Source organism: Protomyctophum bolini (assembly GCF_963924005.1).
Source record: "Protomyctophum bolini genome assembly, chromosome: 12".
Taxonomy (NCBI): Eukaryota; Metazoa; Chordata; class Actinopteri; order Myctophiformes; family Myctophidae; genus Protomyctophum; species Protomyctophum bolini.
Window position 1 is genome coordinate 13906234 of NC_137873.1, and position 21011 is coordinate 13927244.

At 42.8% G+C, this 21011-nt stretch overlaps 2 protein-coding genes across 2 annotated transcripts in view; one reads left to right on the forward strand and one right to left on the reverse strand.

The window, feature by feature from the left end:
* Positions 1–1123: 1123 nt before the first annotated feature.
* Positions 1124–14596, reverse strand: LOC308326074 (uncharacterized protein; the record flags this gene model as incomplete). Its single annotated transcript, XM_080778885.1, has 5 exons — positions 14466–14596; positions 11023–11802; positions 5189–5374; positions 3034–3933; positions 1124–1131 (listed from the first exon to the last, which is right to left on the reverse strand). The coding sequence occupies exons 1-5, from the start codon at positions 14473–14475 to the stop codon at positions 1124–1126; spliced, it is 1884 nt and encodes a 627-aa protein (XP_080635011.1). The 5' UTR covers positions 14476–14596.
* A 1554-nt stretch (positions 14597–16150) lies between these two features.
* LOC308324987 (cGMP-dependent protein kinase 1-like) overlaps positions 16151–21011 on the forward strand; it is a gene marked incomplete at both ends in the record, with an annotated part of 12491 nt that continues 7630 nt past the window's right edge. The window contains 8 exons of the mRNA XM_080777359.1: positions 16151–16509; positions 17433–17499; positions 17708–17807; positions 18057–18170; positions 19008–19113; positions 19661–19724; positions 20011–20088; positions 20660–20754. Coding sequence (XP_080633485.1) covers positions 16151–16509; positions 17433–17499; positions 17708–17807; positions 18057–18170; positions 19008–19113; positions 19661–19724; positions 20011–20088; positions 20660–20754 — 983 coding nt within the window. The remainder of the gene's footprint in view (positions 16510–17432; positions 17500–17707; positions 17808–18056; positions 18171–19007; positions 19114–19660; positions 19725–20010; positions 20089–20659; positions 20755–21011) is intronic.

The window sequence follows — 21011 nt, forward strand, 5'->3', positions numbered from 1 at the left end:
AACAACACGCACTTACTAGTTCCGGGTCAACAGGCTTCAAGCATGCACAATGAATTTTCCTCGACTGGCGCTGTTGCCTTTCGCCGCCTGTTGGAGGAGGTGTGTAACTGTCACGGAATATAAATGTTTTAGCAAATTATGCCAAACTGCATTAGCCTGGCTAATAACCCAGACTCAACGGCTGATTGGCTTATTAGCCAGGCAAAAACTGCATGACAGTTGAATATGAAGGACCCCAATGGAAACAAGCCATAGCCTTTACCTATTGGGTTTAAAATGAATGAATGAATGAATGAATTCATTCATTATAAATGCATATAGTCTGCATACATTATACACAGTGTGTACATACATTATAGCCTACACAGTGTGTGTATACTGTGCACAGTATCAGTATGTGTGTGTACACGCACGCACGCAGGCAGGCAGGCAGGCAGGCAGGCAGGCACGCACGCACGCACGCACGCACGCACGCACACACACACACACACACACACACACACACACATAGATGCATAAATAGATACAATTTCATTGATTGATTGATTGAAAATGTTATTAACAGTTTGTAGAATGGGTAGCTAATAGGCCTACAGTTCAACGAAAGTACAGGTCAAAAGAGCGTTGCAGTCCCGCCCCCTACAAGGGCCCAGGAAATGATTCCCCGTTAATTTTCCTCATAGACATTTCAAAAAGTATTTATTTAAAGACCTTTTAAGCGTCGTACAAAGCCAACTCGAGTTGTGAGAAATCATGACAACTACATTTTTCGGGCCGAACAAATAATTAGAAAGAAGAAGAAAACGGCAGGTTACAATTAACACTTAAAAATAAAAGTAAAAAGAATAAAAAATGTTTACGCCGCGGACAAAGCCAACTCGAGTTGTGACAAATCATGAAAGAAAGAACAAGAAAAACGAAACAAAAATTGTTGTATCATGCCTTTTTTTCTTCTTTCTAATTATTTGATCGTCCCAAAACATTGTTTATTGTCATGATTTGTCACAACTCGAGTTGGCTTTGTCCGCGGAGTAAACATCTTTAAATAAATACTTTTTGAAAAGTTTATGAGGAAAATCAACAGTGAATTCTTGAGGGGGCGGGACTGCAGCGCTCTATTGCATTACAAATCTGAAACAAAACAAAACGTCACAGAACTCACACATGCACCAACTAAAAAGACACTTAAAGTAACTTCATGCATTTTAAAACGGTTTTAATATTTAATATATTGTTTATGTCCCTCAAACGTATTTCAAATAGTTTGAGCCTAAATCACCTCTCTGATATAACCAGTGCATGTTCTTTCTGGCTTCTGAAGCAGTTTTAGCTACAGTACCACAATGTCCTGATGTGGTGGGGGTGCTGATATGCAAATTATTAAATATTTTAGTCATTATAATACTGATGCTAGATAAACCTAGCTAGGCTTGATTCCATTCCATGCCAGCCTAGAAAATCAACATTGGCGGACATTGTAAACAAAGTGGAAATGCAAATTTGGAATTATACAAAGTAGAGTGATACAGATGACATCACGCATACAACCAAATCAGTTGAGCTGTTCCTGAGAGCAATTTCCATAAAAGCCACTATATGATGAGAACATTTTGAACAGGAGACAAAAGTTTCAGCTATTCAGCCTTCATCAGTGTGGAGAGTGACTGAATGCAAGTTCCTTTTAAAGGAGTGGTGACATAGTGCAGGTGCACACAATCACTGCTAATTACCTCACATCACACCCGGTGGGGGTGGGTGATCACAGATTGGAACTGTGTAATAAAGTCTCTGTTAGCAATCAACAATGTGACTAGCAATTAATCTCAAAATATATACAAAGATACATAATTCACACACAGAGTATTGAATAAGATCTTTCACCCATGGCACGCCACTTCTGTGAACTTGGCCACAAAGTTGAAGACTTAAAATGTATAGGCATTGAGAAGAGGAGGCACCTGCACTTTTACAAAGGGAATGCTACTGAATATACTGTTTAAAAACTCTTTTTCCTTTGGGCATGAATGAGGAATGTAACTCATGTAACTGTGGCCCAAAAAGGTACTATGCCTGGTCACTTCCTTACATTTTGACTAATTGGATTATTCATTCTAAATACAAAAAAAAAAAAAATCAAATTTAATCCCGCAATAGGGATATCTGGGCATAGCCGTTTCCCTGGTGCCACGCAAATTATGTATTGGGTGGTTGCTATTGACGGTAGAAATGAATGATGTTTTATTCTAATGTATGTAACCGATTTATGAATGGCAAAAAAGCCTGATGTCCTCAGCGAGAGATGTAATTGCTAGTCACATTGTTGATTGCTAACAGACTTTTACACTATTACAGACTATTACACAGTTCCAAACTGGGTGTGATGTGAGGTGATTAGCGGTGATGTTGTGCACCTGCACTATGTCACCACTCCTTTAATAGGAACTTACATTCAGTCACTCTCCACACTGATGAAGGCTGGATAGACGAAACGTTTGTCTCCTGTTCAAAATTTACTTTAGTTCATACATAGCAACTGGATGTGATTTTGTTTTACCCATTTGACTTAAGCCTTTACTATAGATTATATTATCTAATTATTAACTAAAGTGCATTTATTTCATCATTTTTCATCGGTATGAGTCCTCATGTGTTGTTTTAGATTATTCATTTTACTACAGCTTTTACCACAAACTGTACAAGTAAAGGGTTTTTCCCCTGTGTGAATTCTTATGTGTGATTTTAGATCACCTACTTGACTAAAGCCTTTTTCACAAAATGAACAAGTGAAGGGCTTTTCCCCTGTATGAGTCCTTACATGTTTTTTTAAGTCACTCATTTGACTACAGCCTTTACCACAAACTGTACAAGTAAATGGCTTTTCACCTGTGTGATGCCTCATGTGTCTTTTCAGATCACTCATTTGACCAAAACCCTTGCTACAAACTGTACAAGTAAAGGGGGTTTCCCCTGTATGTATCCTCATGTGCATCTTTAGATGATCATTACGACTGAATCTTTGCTCACAAGATGTACAACTATAGGGTTTTTCCCCTGTATGAGTCCTCATGTGCGTCTTCAGACTATCATTTTGAGTGAATCTTTGTTCACAAACTGTACAACTAAAGGGCTTTTCTCCTGTATGTGTCTTCATGTGTGTCTTCATATTTGCATTATGACCAAAGCCTTTACCACATATTGTACACGTAAAGGGTTTTTCCCCTGTATGAATCCTCATGTGAGTCTTAAGACTATCTTTTTGAGTGAATCTTTGTTCACAAACTGTACAGAAAAAGGGCTTTTCCCCTGTATGACTCCTCATGTGTTTCACAAGGTTAGCATTTTGACAAAAGCCTTTACCACAAACTGTACAAGAAAAAGGGGTTTCTCCCATGTGAATCCTCATATGTGCCTTCAGATTTCCCTTACGATTAAAGCTTTTGCTACAGACTGTACAACCAAAGTGATTCATCACTGTGTCTCTCCCTATGGCATCAGTTTGTTTTGATGACGTCAAGTCCTGGGACAGCTCATTGCTGAAAGACCATCTTTGTCCTTCCACATTTTGTGTGTCTAAAGCAGACAGACCTTCCCTGGTTTCCCACACATTACCATCTACTATTTCAGTGTCAGATTCAGAACAGTGCGAAGAGAGGAGCTGGTCATCAGATGCTCCACAGACCTCTACACCAGCTTGTGATTTCATGTGTTCAGTTGAGGTGCTGGCTACAGGCTCTGTGTCTTTGTTTTCATCATCATCTTCACTTTTCACTGCTAGTAATGTCGATGTTGACCCATCACCCTCGTCTGGTCTTTGAAGTACCTCCTCCCGTTCATCTTTAATCTGTGGGGGCTCTGGTTCATCCTGGACGTGACTGGAACTTCTCTTCTCCTCAAGGGAAACCTCCTCTTTACACAAAGGAAGGTGCAGGAAGTCTAGATAAAAGATTACATGAGAGAACCTTTTTTAAGATTTGAACTTTACTTTTCCATGCAATGTTTACTCTCTTTTGTAGCTGTTATAGTTGAAGTAACTCTGCTGTAAAAACAAGCTCAAATCTATCCTCATTCATCAAATAAATTGAATGTCATTGTATGGTATTGTAAGCATGTTATTGACTCTGATCATTCTTAGTGTTTCCCCGTTTACGTTCCAAATTGGTAAAACATAATAAAAAAGGCACATTTTAGATAACAAATGTCTTGTCTTGTCATGTGATCAGTGACATCACAAAGTTTACTTTGCAGGCTAGAGTACATATTTGTAATGTCACCGATCACATGACCCCAAGTTCTAGACTTCCAGTTCTAGGCTTCACAGAAGGGGGGGACTTTATTATTTCCACACAACTCTAAGGTATATTAATGACAGTTTAACGTTGAAAATGAGTGGTTTAAGGTAGGGTAAGTGATTTTATTTTGTTAAAATAAGTGTTGGAACTACACCTCCCGAAATCCAAGTAAGGAAGCTGCCATTTCCGTTTTCCAAAAAATATTTTAAAATATATTTTCATTTTATTTTGTATTAACATTTCTGCTAAGCAACAAGATATGTGCGTAGGTGATTTCTGTTTATATTAGGATGAAGTTGTGCGACTGTAAAGATGAAACAGTCGCACACTTCCGCTTTATATTTTACTCAGCTTCTGTTGCTTCAGACTGCATGACGGAAGCATTTGAAAATTGTGAGAGGCAGTCTGGCCACGCAAGACTAATTGTTCAGTAACAAAGATCGCGATGTCTATGACATGTCTAAGACATATGTCTTGTAAGCCAATAAATGTAGGTCGAAACTTGAATCAATGCCTTGTTTACTGTAATTCACTCTGGATTAAGAGTGTCTGCTAAATGCCAAAACAGAAAAAAGGACTTTGAAAATTTGAACTTCATTCATGACACAAGACACTTTACATAACTGTTAAAACTCTTTATTGTCCTATTGTACAGTGTGCATTAAAGGTTGTGAATGGTATCATTATTATTATTATTATGTTATGCATCATGATAGTGTACCTCCCACAAGCCTTATTGATGCAAAACCCACACCATACATGTAGGAATATGGTATAGTTTAACTGAGGTTAGGTTTAGGAAAACCTAGTAGTGCCCGGGGTCGAGTAGGTTTGGGAGCGACCGTTCAATGTCACCCTCAGAATAGGGATGCTAGAGCTCAAGTGCTTAACAAAGTCACCTTCAGTGTACACTCCCTGCAGTGTAGCAGTGGTGTGGGCCTTCCTAATCCTAATGGCATCTCCATCACAGTGGGGCTGTTGCTGCTTTTTGTCTCCGGCAACAGAGCTGTCCTCTCCGGGATCTGACTGGGTGGAAGAGGTGTCGGGCGCAGGACCGAAGGGGTTCTTTTCAGGACCGTCCACCTCTGGCAGACACGTCAATGAAAAGGAAATTAAAATATTATTGTCAGAAAGACCGTCAGTGCCGCCTAGTGGCCTGACCTGGTATTTGCTGGTACTTTTCCACAGGCAGTCAAGTAGGCAGTCAATTTAGGCAGTTTAGCGTTTGGCTTCAGCATGGTCAGTTCGACCTGTTGAGAGCTGTGCATTTGTTTCTCCAAACGTGCGTTCTTTAATCAAAGTAAGTAATATGTTTGGGTCATAAGTGTTACTTTAGTAATTAAATAATATCTGTGACTCTGTATACTAGGTTTGATAGTTTGTTTGGTTAAATGATAGCACATGGTTGTATGTTAATATGTTTGCTAGCTTCTCTACTGCCTGTGGTCCGTTTGTATGCTCTTTCTGTTACTCTGTGTTACAGTATTTGATTTGCTTATGTGTTTAACAACATTTGGACCGTTTTTGGCCATAATATGTTATATACAATAATATGGAGTGTTTGATTTCCTTGGATACTGTGCAGATAATCTGTATTTCTGGTGTTTACATCTTGCTGTGGATTTTTCAGTTCATATTCAAGTTCATGTTATTGATACAATTCTTTATTTCTGTTTATTGTTTATTCCAGACCACACATTGTGACCAATAAATCTGCTGATGATATCGCTTCTCCGGAGCCCAATTCTTTGATCGGAATTAGTCCATATTGTCCGCCTCAACCAGTTTAATTTAAGTAACCGGAGGTGTCCCCCTCAGTTACATTTGGTCCTTCGAATCCGGATTGAGTGCACCCACCAACAATATGGACAAAGCAGTTTCAGGACCACCTGAGCCACATGGTAGGCCCAGCAGAAAACACCGTTTGCCTTCTCATCTGGACGACTATGAAGTTGATCAGCAACATTCCCAGGGTCCTCCTTCAACCGCTTCTCGACGCCATCTGAGCCAAACCGGAAGCAATCCGAGGAGAACATCCAGTCGGAGTGGAGCCAGCTCCAGCTTCAGGTCCCATTCTAGTAGGCACACTTTACTCTCTGTTGGCACGTATCCTGTTCGGGCTCTATCTGATGTTCAAACTGCCATTCTGGAGGAGAAGATAAGGCAGATGGAAGTTGATACCCTCCGCCAGCAGCTAGATGAAGATTCACAAGCTGACCTGGAGTATCAGCGGCTAGATGCACAAGCAAAGGAAGCCCAACGGTACCAGGTGGAGCAGCAGGCGGAGGCCCAGCGCCGCCAGGTGGAGCAGCAGGCGGAGGCCCAGCGCCGCCAGGCGGAGCAGCAGGCGGAGGCCCAGCGTTACCAGGCGGAGGCCCAGCGTTACCAGGCGGAGGCTCTGCGCCACCAGGAGGAGGCCATCCAGGCCAGAGAATATCTCACAAAACAACTGGATAGGAGCCGCCGCTTGAAGGAAGCAGAGAAGGAACTGAATGTGGCCAGACTCGTCACATCTCTTCTTACTGCTGACCCCAACGCCACAGTATCAGGCCCTTCTTCAGCACCTGGTAGCGTCAGCAGCTCTCACCAGTCCACTACAGCACTCTCAGTCCACAGCCGGCATTCATTGCCCCAACATTCAATAACCACTAATCCAATGATGTCAGCTGCAGCTTCCTCTGCCCAACATACTGTACTGCCTTCATCAGTGCTGGTAGCCACAGCCACCCAGACTACTAACACTGTTCCACAACCTGTGTCCCAGAGCCGTGACCTGCCTCCTGTTGTAGGTCATCGGCTGCCATCATGGTTTACTGCCCCTCTTCCAGACTCCCAGATCCTGCAGCATCCCCTACTTGGGCCTCAGGGTTCTGTTGTGTCCCCAGCTGCACCTCGGCAGCCAGCACTACAAGCTGTACCCTCTAAGCAGCAAGCGTCTCAAGCCACACGTCTTCCAGCTGTCCATGGGCCACGTCCTTCTGGCCCAGCACAGATAGCATCACGTGCCATGCCACCTGCATTGTCACCACCTGTACCTGGTCCAGTGCAACAGTATGCACCGTCAACTGTAGTCAAGTCCGAAGCTGTACCAGATGCAGCAACACAGACTACAGCACAAACACCAATGGTACAACAACCACAACTCGGGGCTCCTTACCCTGGTTACAGACCACCACTCGGAGCTTCCTACCCTGGTTACAGACCACCACTCGAAGCTTCCTACCCTGGTTACCAACCATCCCCTGGAGCTTCCTACCCTGGTTATCAACCATCCCCTGGAGCTTCCTACCCTGGTTATCAACCACCACCCGGAGCTGAGCTGCTAATTGCCTCGGCATATGGCATCCCAAGACCTACCTTGCCAGTGTTCCAAAGTGGCTGTGAGAGCGACTTTGCTCTATTGAAGATGGCACTGGACAGTTTGGTGAGTTGCCATAGCCATCTCAGTGAGCAGTATAAATATCAAGTGCTGCTCGACCACCTGAAACTCCCTAGTGCTCTACAGCTAGCCAAGGCATACATGCACGAACCACAGCCATACACCGCAGCATTGCAGGCCCTTCAGGAGAAGTATGGTCAGTCAAGACAACTTGTCCAGTCTGAACTGGGTGCTATCCTCAACGCCCCAGCCCTGAAGATGGGTGATGCTACCGCCTTTGAAAATTTTGCTCTCTCTGTTCAGTCCCTAGTGGGGATGTTAAAGACAGTTGAAGGGCAAGGTGGTTACGAGCTCCATTGTGGTTCTCACGTGGACCGTTTACTCAGCAAGATGCCCCCAGCCTATCGGGACGGCTTTGTGGAGTATTGCCTGAATCACCACATTCTACAGTCGGGTACCCTCAAGACCTACACTCTTTCCGACCTAGCTACCTGGTTGCAGGTCAAGTCACAAGCCAAACGCATCTCCAGTCGTGCCGCAGCTCTTTATGAGAACGACAATCCCAAGCCAGTTAAGAAAGAACAATGGTCCATTCCGCCAAAGCAAAGGCCAACCCCAGTTCTCCTTACAGCGGAAGAGAAGGCTACTACACCTAAACCTACTCCCTACTGTCCTTACTGTGACAACCAAGATCATTACCTCAACGCCTGTGAGCAATTCAAGAAGTTTGACACCAGTCAAATTGTCAAGTGGATTACAGAGGACAATAGGTGTTGGAAATGTGGTAGAGGACATGCTGTTGACACATGCAGACTGAAGCGCCCATGTCATGTATGCAAAGAACTACACCTTACAGTTCTGCATGACTCTATCCATGAAACCTCCAGCTCGTCCTTAATGGTCAGCCTTCCACCAACCAAAGTATACCGGGACAGGCCTAACCACTCTCAGAGTGTCATGCTGAAAGTGGTGAAGGTGCTCCTCCACAACGGTGACCACACCATGGAAGCCCATGCTGTCCTTGATGACGGATCACAGAGGAGTATTGTTCTCCCTCAGGTTGTACAAAGACTCAATCTCACTCCCTGCCCAGAGACTCTCCCATTGCGAACCGTCCACCAGAGTGTCAAGATACTCAATGGTGCCTCAGTCTCGTTCGAGATATCCCCACTGCTCAAGCCTACTGAGAGGTACCGAATCTCCAATGCTTTTACCGCTAATGGGTTAAGTTTTGCTGAGCACACCTATCCAGTTTCTGATCTACAGAAGCAGTACAAACATTTGAGAGGACTCCCGTTACCCCCGGTGGATCATGCACTGCCGTTACTGCTGATTGGGTCTGACCTACCTCACCTGCTCACTCCCATCCAACCTGTATGCCAAGGACCACAAGAGGGACCTGTTGCCATCCACACACGACTTGGCTGGTCACTCCAAGGTCCGATGGGTCCAGTTCAAAGCTCACATGGGGATCAACAATGTCTCCACATCACAACTGCTTCACCCCCCAGACATCCGGTACACCCATGGCAAGTTGACACCCTGACCTCTAAGGTAGCAATCAGATCTGAGCAGGACCATCATGCCTACGTTCTGTCGCAGATAGAGACTGTTACTTCCCTCCCCTTGCTAACTTCAGGCATTACTTTCCAAGATATGCAGGAAGCTGTACTGCCCAATCTGGCAGAAAATCCCCAGCAGACTGTGTTTATTGGAGCAGTGTCTGTAGATCCTACTTCCCAGGTTCCTAACCCCAGCCTCTTCTACACCCGGAAGGAGCTTCTCCAGCATACTGCGAGGTCCCTTCACGGGGCGGCTGCCGCCAAAGTGGACCTGCCTGATTACGTCGTAACACCGAAGCTGCTGTTACAACCAGCCCAGATGGACTCATTCCCACAGGAGGCCGAAGCTCTCAAGGGCAAATGTCCCATTTCCCCATCTAGCCAGCTAGGCTCCCTTACGCCAAACCTAATATTCCCCAAAGATCTGGGCATGGCATGCCGAGATTCATCACTACCTCAACTGACAGAGAGACACAGCCAGGCGCTGGAAGATAGCTTCTGGTGTGCCTTCATCCGTCAGTACCTACCAGGGCTGGGCTTCACAGACTATTGAAAGAAAGGATTCCCCTGACAGCCTTTCTTAGTGATTACAAATGACATTGATAGACATTTGGGGGCGGCTGTGTCAGAAAGACCGTCAGTGCCGCCTAGTGGCCTGACCTGGTATTTGCTGGTACTTTTCCACAGGCAGTCAAGTAGGCAGTCAATTTAGGCAGTTTAGCGTTTGGCTTCAGCATGGTCAGTTCGACCTGTTGAGAGCTGTGCATTTGTTTCTCCAAACGTGCGTTCTTTAATCAAAGTAAGTAATATGTTTGGGTCATAAGTGTTACTTTAGTAATTAAATAATATCTGTGACTCTGTATACTAGGTTTGATAGTTTGTTTGGTTAAATGATAGCACATGGTTGTATGTTAATATGTTTGCTAGCTTCTCTACTGCCTGTGGTCCGTTTGTATGCTCTTTCTGTTACTCTGTGTTACAGTATTTGATTTGCTTATGTGTTTAACAACATTTGGACCGTTTTTGGCCATAATATGTTATATACAATAATATGGAGTGTTTGATTTCCTTGGATACTGTGCAGATAATCTGTATTTCTGGTGTTTACATCTTGCTGTGGATTTTTCTGTTCATATTCAAGTTCATGTTATTGATACAATTCTTTATTTCTGTTTATTGTTTATTCCAGACCACACATTGTGACCAATAAATCTGCTGATGATATCGCTTCTCCGGAGCCCAATTCTTTGATCGGAATTAGTCCATATTGTCCGCCTCAACCAGTTTAATTTAAGTAACCGGAGGTGTCCCCCTCAGTTACAATTATATTATTGTAATTGACAGACAAAAGCACACAATTTGGAGATTTGGGAAAACTTATAACATTTTGGCACATTTTTCGAAAATTAAGGTTCAAATAGACTCTGGGCACCTGTAGCCCGTAGTCTGGAATTGTATCTAAACCATTACAGTACATGAGCATATTAAAATGATGCTATGGAAGTATTGCTTTTCCTTCTCAAAGCTTCCTTGAGAAGAATACAACCGTAAATCATGTGATCCAAACAAACTCCAGCCCATCCACATTTTTTTATAAAAAGTCATCTATCTCTGATTTATTTTCCCAGATTTCCCAGACCCACGTCCTCCTCCCTGTTATGTTATGTTGTTTACATCTTATTTGAGGAGAAAAAGGGGGGGGGGAAGCTAATGGAAGAAAAAAAGTTATTGTTCAAATACCATGCTGTATGTATTTTATTAAGATATGCATTATCATGAAAGCATTTCTCACCTGTATGAGTCCTCATATGCCTCTTCATAGTAACCTTATGATTGAAGGTTCTTTCACAAACTGTACAAGTAAACGGTTTCTCCCCAGTATGAGTTCTCATGTGTGTCTTCAAAGTATAATTATGTTTGAAGGTTCTTTCACAAACTGGGCAAGTAAAGGGGTTTTCCCCTGTATGAATCCTCATGTGGACCTTAAGAGTAACATTTCGATTGAAGCTCTTTTCACAAACTTTGCAACTAAAGGGTTTTTCCCCGGTATGAATCCTCATGTGTCTCTTTAGAGTTCCCTTACAATTAAAGCCTTTGCCACAATCTGTACAGCTAAAACCTGTTTGTTGTGATAATTCCTTGTCCTGGGACAGCTTGTTGTTCAAAGAAATGTTTTTCCCATCCACATGTGTCTTGCGTGATTTCAGTGTTTTTAAAGTTGACTGATCTTTCCTGGTCTCCTCCCACTCACTGTCTTCAGTGTCAGATTCAGAACAGTTTGAAGAGAGGAGCTGGTCATCACTAGTTTGTTGTAATGCTACCCAGTACTTGACATAAGCTTGAGTTTTCATGTGTTCAGTTGAGGTGCTGGCTACAGGCTCTGTGTCTCTGTTTTCAACAGTTTCACTTTTCACTGCTAGTAATGCCATTGCTGACCCATCAGGTATTTGAAGTAACTCCCCTAGTTCCTCATTATTCTGCGGAGGTTCTGGTTCCTCCTGGATCATACTGGGGCTCCTCTCCGGTTGTTCAGAGGAAACCTCCTCTTTACACACAGGGGAGTGCAGGAAGTCTAGGTAAAAGAGAAAACAAAATACAAAATACAACCATTAAATATTTGACATTGATTGTATGTGTTGAGGGGTGCTAGCCCCTCCAATTCATGGCTTTTGAAGATTACATCATGTGGCAGCCAAGTCTACAGGCTTTAATGTTTTTTATTAGATTACTTATGTAAACCATGTGCCAGCCAAGTCTATGCACTTTAATTGTAAACTACAGAAAATCCCTAAGCAGAAACACCATTCTCAAAGCCAATAGTAAACACTCCAAACGGCTCATAAGCAACATTACTGTAGGTCTACCCCAGATTTCCTCTCCATGTGCTTGATGCCCTGGTGGCCTCCAAGGTTTATTTTTATCTCCAGGAGTATGAGGAGTCACTGAACTTTGCTTTGAAGGCTAGAGACCACTTCAAGAGTGAGTCAGAGTCTCAGTATGTGGAATGCATCACTGGTGAGTTTTCAAACTTATTTCTTTATTAACATCAGGAGAAGGATTAAACGATGCAGTTCGTATACATTTCTAAATATGACTCATAACATTGTTGTTTAGTTAATACTTTATTTAATTTGCAATGTTATGGGTCAGTACTTTAACTGAATGAAGGCTTCCCTGAATAGCTTACTATGGAACAAATTGTATACATAGATTAAACATTAAATCACAATATATTGTCTTGCACACAATATCAAACTATATTGAACTGTGACCGTATTATATCGCCACGTTTTGATTGATTGATTTAAATATTTATTAAGTTTGCAGAATTACAGTACATTTCAAGCACAACTCAATACAAAGACTGTGAGTGGACGACCCAATAAAGCATTACACTTGGCAAAACAGCCCTAAGCGATGCAAGCAGTTAGTAAAAGATGTATCTTTTAATTACTTTTGTTTTGTTACACCATGGAACACCCTCAACAAACAAAACAGACATAGGAGGAGTGCTCAACCATCCATAAATCACATATGTATCTAAACTGCAACTTCGTAGGAGAGTTGCAGGCTGTGTGATGCCACTGAAGGCTTACTGTCTAATAATATGACGTTTGCTGGTTCACAGAATGAGGCGGTATAGGGATTGCCCATTAGGACCTGATGCCGCTCCTATAAGGCACTAGTGTACAAGTTGCAAGCTTGTACAGGTATATCTGCTATTTTTGAATAGCCAACACAACAAATCTAAAATGACACAGATGATTTCCCGGTTTTGTTTCCAATTCAACACTGCTTTCTGTAGTGTGAGATGGCTTGACGTAGCCTACAAGTACACCCCTTGGACATGCTGCTAGATATTGGATACAGAGTGGGCACCAACGAAGAGTTGGTGTACCTGAATGTACCTGAATACCTGACATGACTCCAATGCATGTCGGAGCCACAGGTGAGTCTTAACCGGCCACGTACGTTGGACTATCGGCATATTGGACTAACATAGCCTCAGTCCCTACGCTCATTCTGTAGCTCCGAGATGAGGTCCCACCATGAGTCGCTTTCAGAACCAGCGCATGGTTTGATGGTTTCCACTAGAACGTTGCTCAACTTGCTTACCCTATTCTGCACATCGTATCTTAAAAGTAAAGGTCCGATAATTAGCAAAAGTAGCCTAATTTTACTTTAGTTGCAGACAAGAAAATCCAAGTATTGGGTAACTTGTACGATGTGCAGAAAAGAGTAAGCAACGTTCCTAGTGGAAACCATGCGCTGGCTGAAGGCTCTCACGGTGGGACCTCATCTTGGAGCTACAATGAGCGTTGGGGACTGGGGTCACATATGGGCCTATAGAAGCCATAGTACCATCAACCATGAGTATTACAACAACACCGAACACCACATGAACCCATACACTGCCCTATTCTGGGGCAAACATTCTGGTTATAGTAGGCTACTAATAATATTGTTTCTGGTGTTTATCCTCGTTTGTGATTTAGAAACTTTGATTGAATAGTGAATACCTTATTAACTATAGTCTGTGTAACCAGTAAGACGCGCAAACGCGGGAAGCGAACGCAGCTCGTACATATTTGGGTTTTGGACGTATAGCTGCTTTGGGGACTCCTTATATGGTTATGGCTGAGTCATGGTGGACGTATAGCTGCTTTGGGGACTCCTTATATGGTTATGGCTGAGTCATGGTGACGTAATCACTCAGCTCCATATATGGGCACAAAAGCGGGACAGACAGACAGACACACAGACAGACATGATCTGCTAGGTGTCATAGTAAGTGCTCACTGAATTCGCAATCACTGCGTTCGCAATAAACCCAGTGTATTTTGGAACAATGATGTGTTTTGGCATAACGGGTCGTTGGACTACCTGGGGTGATTTAATACGCATGTTGCGCGCCCGTGTCATGCAGTGAAAAGATCTGATGCACAAGCTCACAAGTCGGCGTTGTGAGCTTGCAGATCGGATAGTTTCCGTGTGCATCACGGAGCGCAACAAAGTGTTAACCAAGCTTAACGGGATTTCGGTCCCCCGGACGATTTGTAATGGGTCAGGTCAGGTGGGAACAATTAATGGACAGACCCCTTCCAGGCCTCGGAATGACAGAAGGGTCCCTATATGTCCGACGGTCCATCCATTGTGTCTATTTACCGTTAAGCTAACCAGCTAAGCTAACGGGCTAAACTACCACATCAAATCAAATAATCAAACAGCACATACCGAGTTCCATCGCTGCTACAACTCTGTTGTTGACTCTCTTTTTTTTATCCTAAAGAGCAGCAGCAGCTTTTGATGAACACTCCGTGAGATGAAGGCTAGTCTGCTCTGCTCCGTTTCTGCTCTGATTTAACACCATGTTTATCTTTACAGTCGTGGCTGCAGCCTGTCAACAGAAACGTTAAAGCAAAGTATTGAGTTAAACACAATAACAAATATAACACTTCCTGTCTGAACTTTCACAATAGAATTCAGAACAGATCCGTTTTCTTTGCAAGCTTCTGCCCAGTGCCCACTGCCTGGGCATAGAGCGGATACGGAAACGGTGCGCGCATTATGCATGTGTTGGTGTTTATGGTGTTACCGGATACGTGAGCCAGGCTCTAGACTAGACCGGATCGCAATGTTTCATTCGCGGTTCGCGCGGGTACTAGAAAGCTGCGTTGACACAAAAGCATTCTGGTTCAATTTCAATTGGGCATTTTAACTGAAGCAAATCAAAAGAGGGTTAGCTGTCAAGGGATTGACCATCTAAGCTCACAATGTGGCGCATTCTAGATATTATTATTACCTACCGGTAGGCGGCAGGCCTATACTTATTTGTTTTATCGTTTTGCTATTTCTGATTGACTGATTCTGATACTATAAATAATTGTCATTATCCCAAATAATTGCTATCAGATTGATTGAAGTGTTATTCACAGTTTGTAGAATGGGTAGGCCTATAAAGGTACAAAGGTATGCCTGCCCTACACTGCACTACAGGTCAATATATAAAAACTGTTACAAGGATAAAAATAAAAATAACACTAAGACTTGTTTATATCAGTCTTCTCATACTATAGCCTACAGTTAAAGGTACAGACCTAAGCAAGATTTAAGCTAAATATAATATTATTATTATTATTATTATTATTATTATTATTATTATTATTATTATCTGTCTGTCTGTCTGTCTGTCTGTCTGTCTGTCTGTCTGTCTGTCTGTCTGTCTGTCTGTCTTAGTATTATTTTAGCCACTGTGGCTGGTGATCATTTTTAGGAGCAAAAAAACACATTTTCATGTGGACGAACAAATCTACAAGCTCACATCGCCATGTGATGCGTTGCAAGCATGTAGATCTGTATTTTCACTGCATGCTTGATTGTTTAAATTCTCTCTCTATACAAAACACTCAACCTGCCATGCTGTCAAACTCAGCTGTTCTCTTCGATTTCACTGGACTCTAGCTAAGACCCAACATGACACTTGACAGTGACCATAGCCTATCGGTGCTGGTTGGTAGACAGACATCCAGGTTAATCTCACAAGTTAGTTTATAATTATAATTTCAGTGTATTCATCACAGCGGTGTGAATTCAATAGACCATATTGGAGAACAAATGAGAACGTAGCTGGCATCATCTGTGGACTGTATCTGATACCTATAGTCAGTATAGTGTGAGTATGGAGAAGTGACTATAGAATATCTCTCTCTGTGTGTCTCTCTCTCTCTCTCTCTCTCTGCTGCTTGCTGAAGCCATCACGACACATTGAGATCGAGGTTAGACAATTGACTCCATATTTGGGCGTAGCTGCGTCAGTGCGTGGATGCCCTCAGAGCTCTGTGTTGTATGTTGTGTGTTAACATCATATGGAAACCCTCAGAGCTCTGTGTTGTGTACAGTATATGTTGTGTGTTAACAGCATGGGAACCCTCAGAGCCCTCCAGCAGGCCTTGCAGTTGAAGATAGAGGAGCTGAGACAGAGGGACGTCCTCATAGATGAACTAGAGCTGGAGCTGGACACCAAGGATGACCTGATCGGACAGATGCGGACGGAGCTGGTCACCAAGGACGACCTGATCAGACAGCTGCGGACGGAGATGGACAGACACGGCGGAGATGCTCAGAAACCTGCCACCTTTGGGGACGCACAAGTGCAGTCCCCAGCAGTACAAGATGAACCACAGCGTACAAAGAGACAAGCCATCTCAGCAGAACCCACTGCACTGGACCCGTCACAGCTCACCCATGTCACTCTGACCTGCTACAGCAAGAGCAAAGAGTGAGTTAACGCACGCACGCACGCACGCACTACGTCTCCTGAGTGTCCATATGCCTCCACCATCTCCATGAACACATGAAGGGCAAAATGCCTATTCACTGGGGACTATGCAAGGCAGAGGCGTCCACCCCCCTGAGTCCAAGTTAGGCTAGACCGCATACCTAAACCATGGTCCGAAACTGTCCTCTAAAACCCAATGGTAAAATGGATATAAAAATAGACATTAATAAAACAACCTAAAACCATAAAAGAGTAAAAGTTCACAGCAAGGCCTGGATACCATTTATTTATTTTGCAGATAAGGGAACAGGAAAGGGATAAAATTCAACTTCTTTCATTTAAGCCAGTGGGTGTTACAGTTTGTAATTTTTTAATCCATCTGTGCTCCATGAGTTTCCGCTGTCCACTGGTCCTAGTATGTATGTATGTATGTATGTATGTACTGTATGTATGTATATATGTACCGGTATGTATGTATGTATTTGGTTAAAATGGGTAGGGTTTAAAAAAAGGCAAGAGTTTGCTCTGGTGCACTGGCCTAAAAGTGGGTCCTTAAAAACTGCTAAAACTTCTGAAATGTATGCATGTAGATATGTATGTATGTATGTATGTGTGTAGTATTTAAAAGGGGGACTTTTTTGTAAAGAGCCCAGCCCACCCTACCTTAATTTATTTAAAACTACTATGTATGTATGTATGTATGTATGTATGTGGCCATTCACACTGAGCACTATAAATGCAGCCAGCCAGTGGTGTTGTTGAGCAGCCTGCACCACTCAATTCACACGGGTGTGAATTTTATTATTGCTTGGCCCCATCTGCTTGCAGCTATCCTTTGTTTTTATTTTTGTTACGTTTATAATTTATTGTATTTTATTTGGTTTAGAAAATTGTGCAAATTAATTAAACAATCTTTACTGCAGGTCCAGGGAGCTGATCCAAAGAGCTCTGCTGGAGAACGACTTCATGAAACATCTGGAACATGGACAGGTTGGTACAATAAACATCTGGAACATGGACAGGTTGGTACAATAAACATCTGGAACATGGACAGGTTGGTACAATAAACATCTGGAACATGGACAGGTTGGTACAATAAACATCTGGAACATGGAGGTTGGTACAATACACATCTGGAACATGGACAGGTTGGTACAATAAACATGCTGACCATCAGTGTTTCTTCTTGTCCATCCAGATACTGACCATCATGGACTGCATGCATCCCACCTCTGTGGCCCAGAGCTGCTGTGTGATCCAGGAGGGAGACGATGGATCCACTGTCTACGTGCTGGAGGGTAAAAAAAAGGCCTGAAAATAACTGATCTACAAGCTCACAAAGTGTGATGCATGTATGCATTGTGCTGTCGTCTGCAGTGTTGCAGTTCTTTAATGAATGCCTTTGGTTGAAGGTACTGTATACTTTCTTCCATGTGTGTGTGTGTGTGTGTGTGTGTGTGTGTGTGTGTGTGTGTGTGTGTGTGTGTGTGTGTGTGTGTGTGTGTGTGTGCGTCCGTGCGTGCGTGCGTGTGTGTGTGTGCATGCAGAGGGCATGGTGGAAGTAACAAAGGAAGGGAAGAAGCTGTGTACCATCAGTCCAGGGAAAGTATTTGGAGAGCTGGCCATCCTTTACAACTGCACCCGCACTGCTACTGTCACTGGTAACCTGCCTGCCTGCCTGCCTGCCTGTCTAAAATATAGCATCGCAAACATCACAATTCCTTGTGAACGATACTATACTACACTACACTATACTATACTATACTATACTATACTATACTATACTATACTATACTATACTATACTATACTATACTATACTATACTATCTCTCTCTCTCTCTCTCTCTCTCTCTCTCCTTCTCTCTCTCTCTCTCTCTCTCTCTCTCTCTCTCTCTCTCAATTCAATTCAATTCAACAGGCTTTATTGGCATGACGTTTTACAAGTGTTGCCAAAGCACAATCACAGATATTACAAACAACAGCATAACAACATAATATCAATGACATGAAAAAATAAATAAAAATAATATAATATAAAGCAGGTGGTGCAGAAAATAAAACATGGCATACTGTATGTGTGTCCTACTGGTTGTCCCTTTTCTTGTGACAGGAATTGACATATTTTGCAGCCAAAACTGCACATTCTTTCTGTTCCCCCAGAAGGACTGGTAATCTTTCCCTTTCTGTCATACTTCGGAATTCTGGGAAATTTGTTTCAAATTTTGGGAAGAACTCCTTTCTAATATTTGTGTAGTTTTTACATTGTGTTAAAAAGTGTAACTCTGTCTCTATAGCTCCGTCATCACAGTGACAGCACAGCCTCTCCTCTCTGGGCAGCCAGGTCTGTCTGTGTTTGCCCTTCTCTATTGCCAGACTATGATCACTCAGTCTCTCTCTCTCTCTCTCTCTCTCTCTCTCTCTCTCTCTCTCTCTCTCTCTCTCTCTCTCTCTCTCTCTCTCTCTCTCTCTCTCTCTCTCTCTCTCTCTCTCTCTCTAGCACTGACAGACATCAGGCTGTGGGCGATCGATAGACAGGGTTTCCAGACCATAATGATGAGGACTGGTCTCATCAAACACTCTCAGTACATGGAGTTCATACGCAGGTGACCATACATATACAGTCATACACATTACAAAGCACATTAGTAAATGTGACTATATATACACTCATACACGTTACAGAGCATGGTAAATATCATCCTAAGTCTTGTTTAATACGGGCATGGGCAGTATAGTTGGCAGGAGGAGCACGTGCTGCCTCTGGCTGCTGCTCACATATGACACGTGTGTATTATGTATGTATCTATCTATATGTTATTATTACAATTTGGGGGAAAAGAGAACAACTTCATTATGAGAAACAAAGCTCGGATAAAACAGGACCACGATGGAAACAAGCCCTTTTTGTGTTATCTTTTTAGCACCATTGTATTTTGAACCACTGTGCTATAAACAGCTAATAAAGTATTCAATCAGTCAATTAACAAATATTAATTGAACAGTAACCTATGCATTATGTAGCTGTCTATGAAGTTGCTATAATACTTACATCTACATCTCTCTCTCTCTCTCTCTCTCTCTCTCTCTCTCTCTCTCTCTCTCTCTCTCTCTCTCTCTCTCTCTCTCTCTCTCTCTCTCTCTCTCTCCCAGTGTTCCAACATTCCAATCGTTATCAGAAGATCTTCTCAGTAAATTGGCCGACGTGTTGGAGGAGGTTCTCACATCTAAAATCACATTATTTTATTTATATTTACCTACATACCAGGGACAGTGTATGCATCATTTGACATGTGTGTCAGAGTTAGAAATGTGTTGAAAATGTGTAGAAAATTGTATGGAAAATACCAAGAAAATGCTTTAGCTGTGCTCTAATGAAAATAAATGAAATAAGGAATCGATTTGATCGTTATCATAACCTTCTTATAATGTCTGTCTGTCTGTCTGTCTGTCTGTCTGTCTGTCTGTCTGTCTGTCTGTCTGTCTGTCTGTCTGTCTGTCAGACTCACTATAACGATGGGGATTACATCATCTGTCAGGGAGCCACGGGAGACACCTTCTTCATCATCAGTGATGGACAGGTAGGACAGTTATGATGTCATCAATGATGATGTATTGCATGGCTTTTGAAGATTACCTCATGTGGCAGCCAATTCTATGGACTTTTTTTTATGTATTACTTTTGTGTCATTCGCCTTTATTATATTATTTTTGTATAGAGGAATAGATAGGGCTGACAGGAAATGGGGAGAGAGATGGGGGGGTGACATTGGGACATTGGGATTGGGAGTCGAACCTGCGGCACACAGGATTACGAGCCAAGGTGCCTGGACCGCTGAGCCCAACCCTTGCCAGGACTTTTAATGTTTGCTTAGTATTTATGACATAAATCGTTTGCCAGCCAAGTCTATGGACTTTAATGTTTGTTTAGGGCACTAAATGACGACGTAAGTGCTAACATCCATGGTCGCGCCTGAATCGATTAATGCACTCTGTGTTAAACCCCAGCTGCGCACTCTTTTGCATCTTGTGCATGGACTTCTCCGCCTGAAGTTCCAGCTTTAGAGTAGGTATCGTGTCATGATGACAGTAGGGTGTCAGTAGGTGTCATCATATCAATGTTTCATTGTGTCATGTGTCTGCCATTCACAGGTTAAGGTCACTCAACAGAAAACTGCCAATGAGCAGCCAGTGTTCCTGAACACTCTGTCCAGAGGAGACTGGTTTGGAGAGCAGGCTTTGAAAGGGTGAAACTCTGGGCTGTTCCCTTCAGGGGTCACCACAGCCAATCATCTGCCTCCATCTTGCCCTGTCCTCTTCTTTCAAGTCACCAACTAACTTTAATGTCTGTCTGTCTGTCTGTCTGTCTGCTCTTCTCCCACACCAACAAAATGGTAAATGGTGCATTTATCTTTTAACCAAAGCACTTTACAACATAGATTGTGCATTACATTCACCCATTCAGACACAGATGGTGGAGGAAACTATGCAAGGCACCAACCTG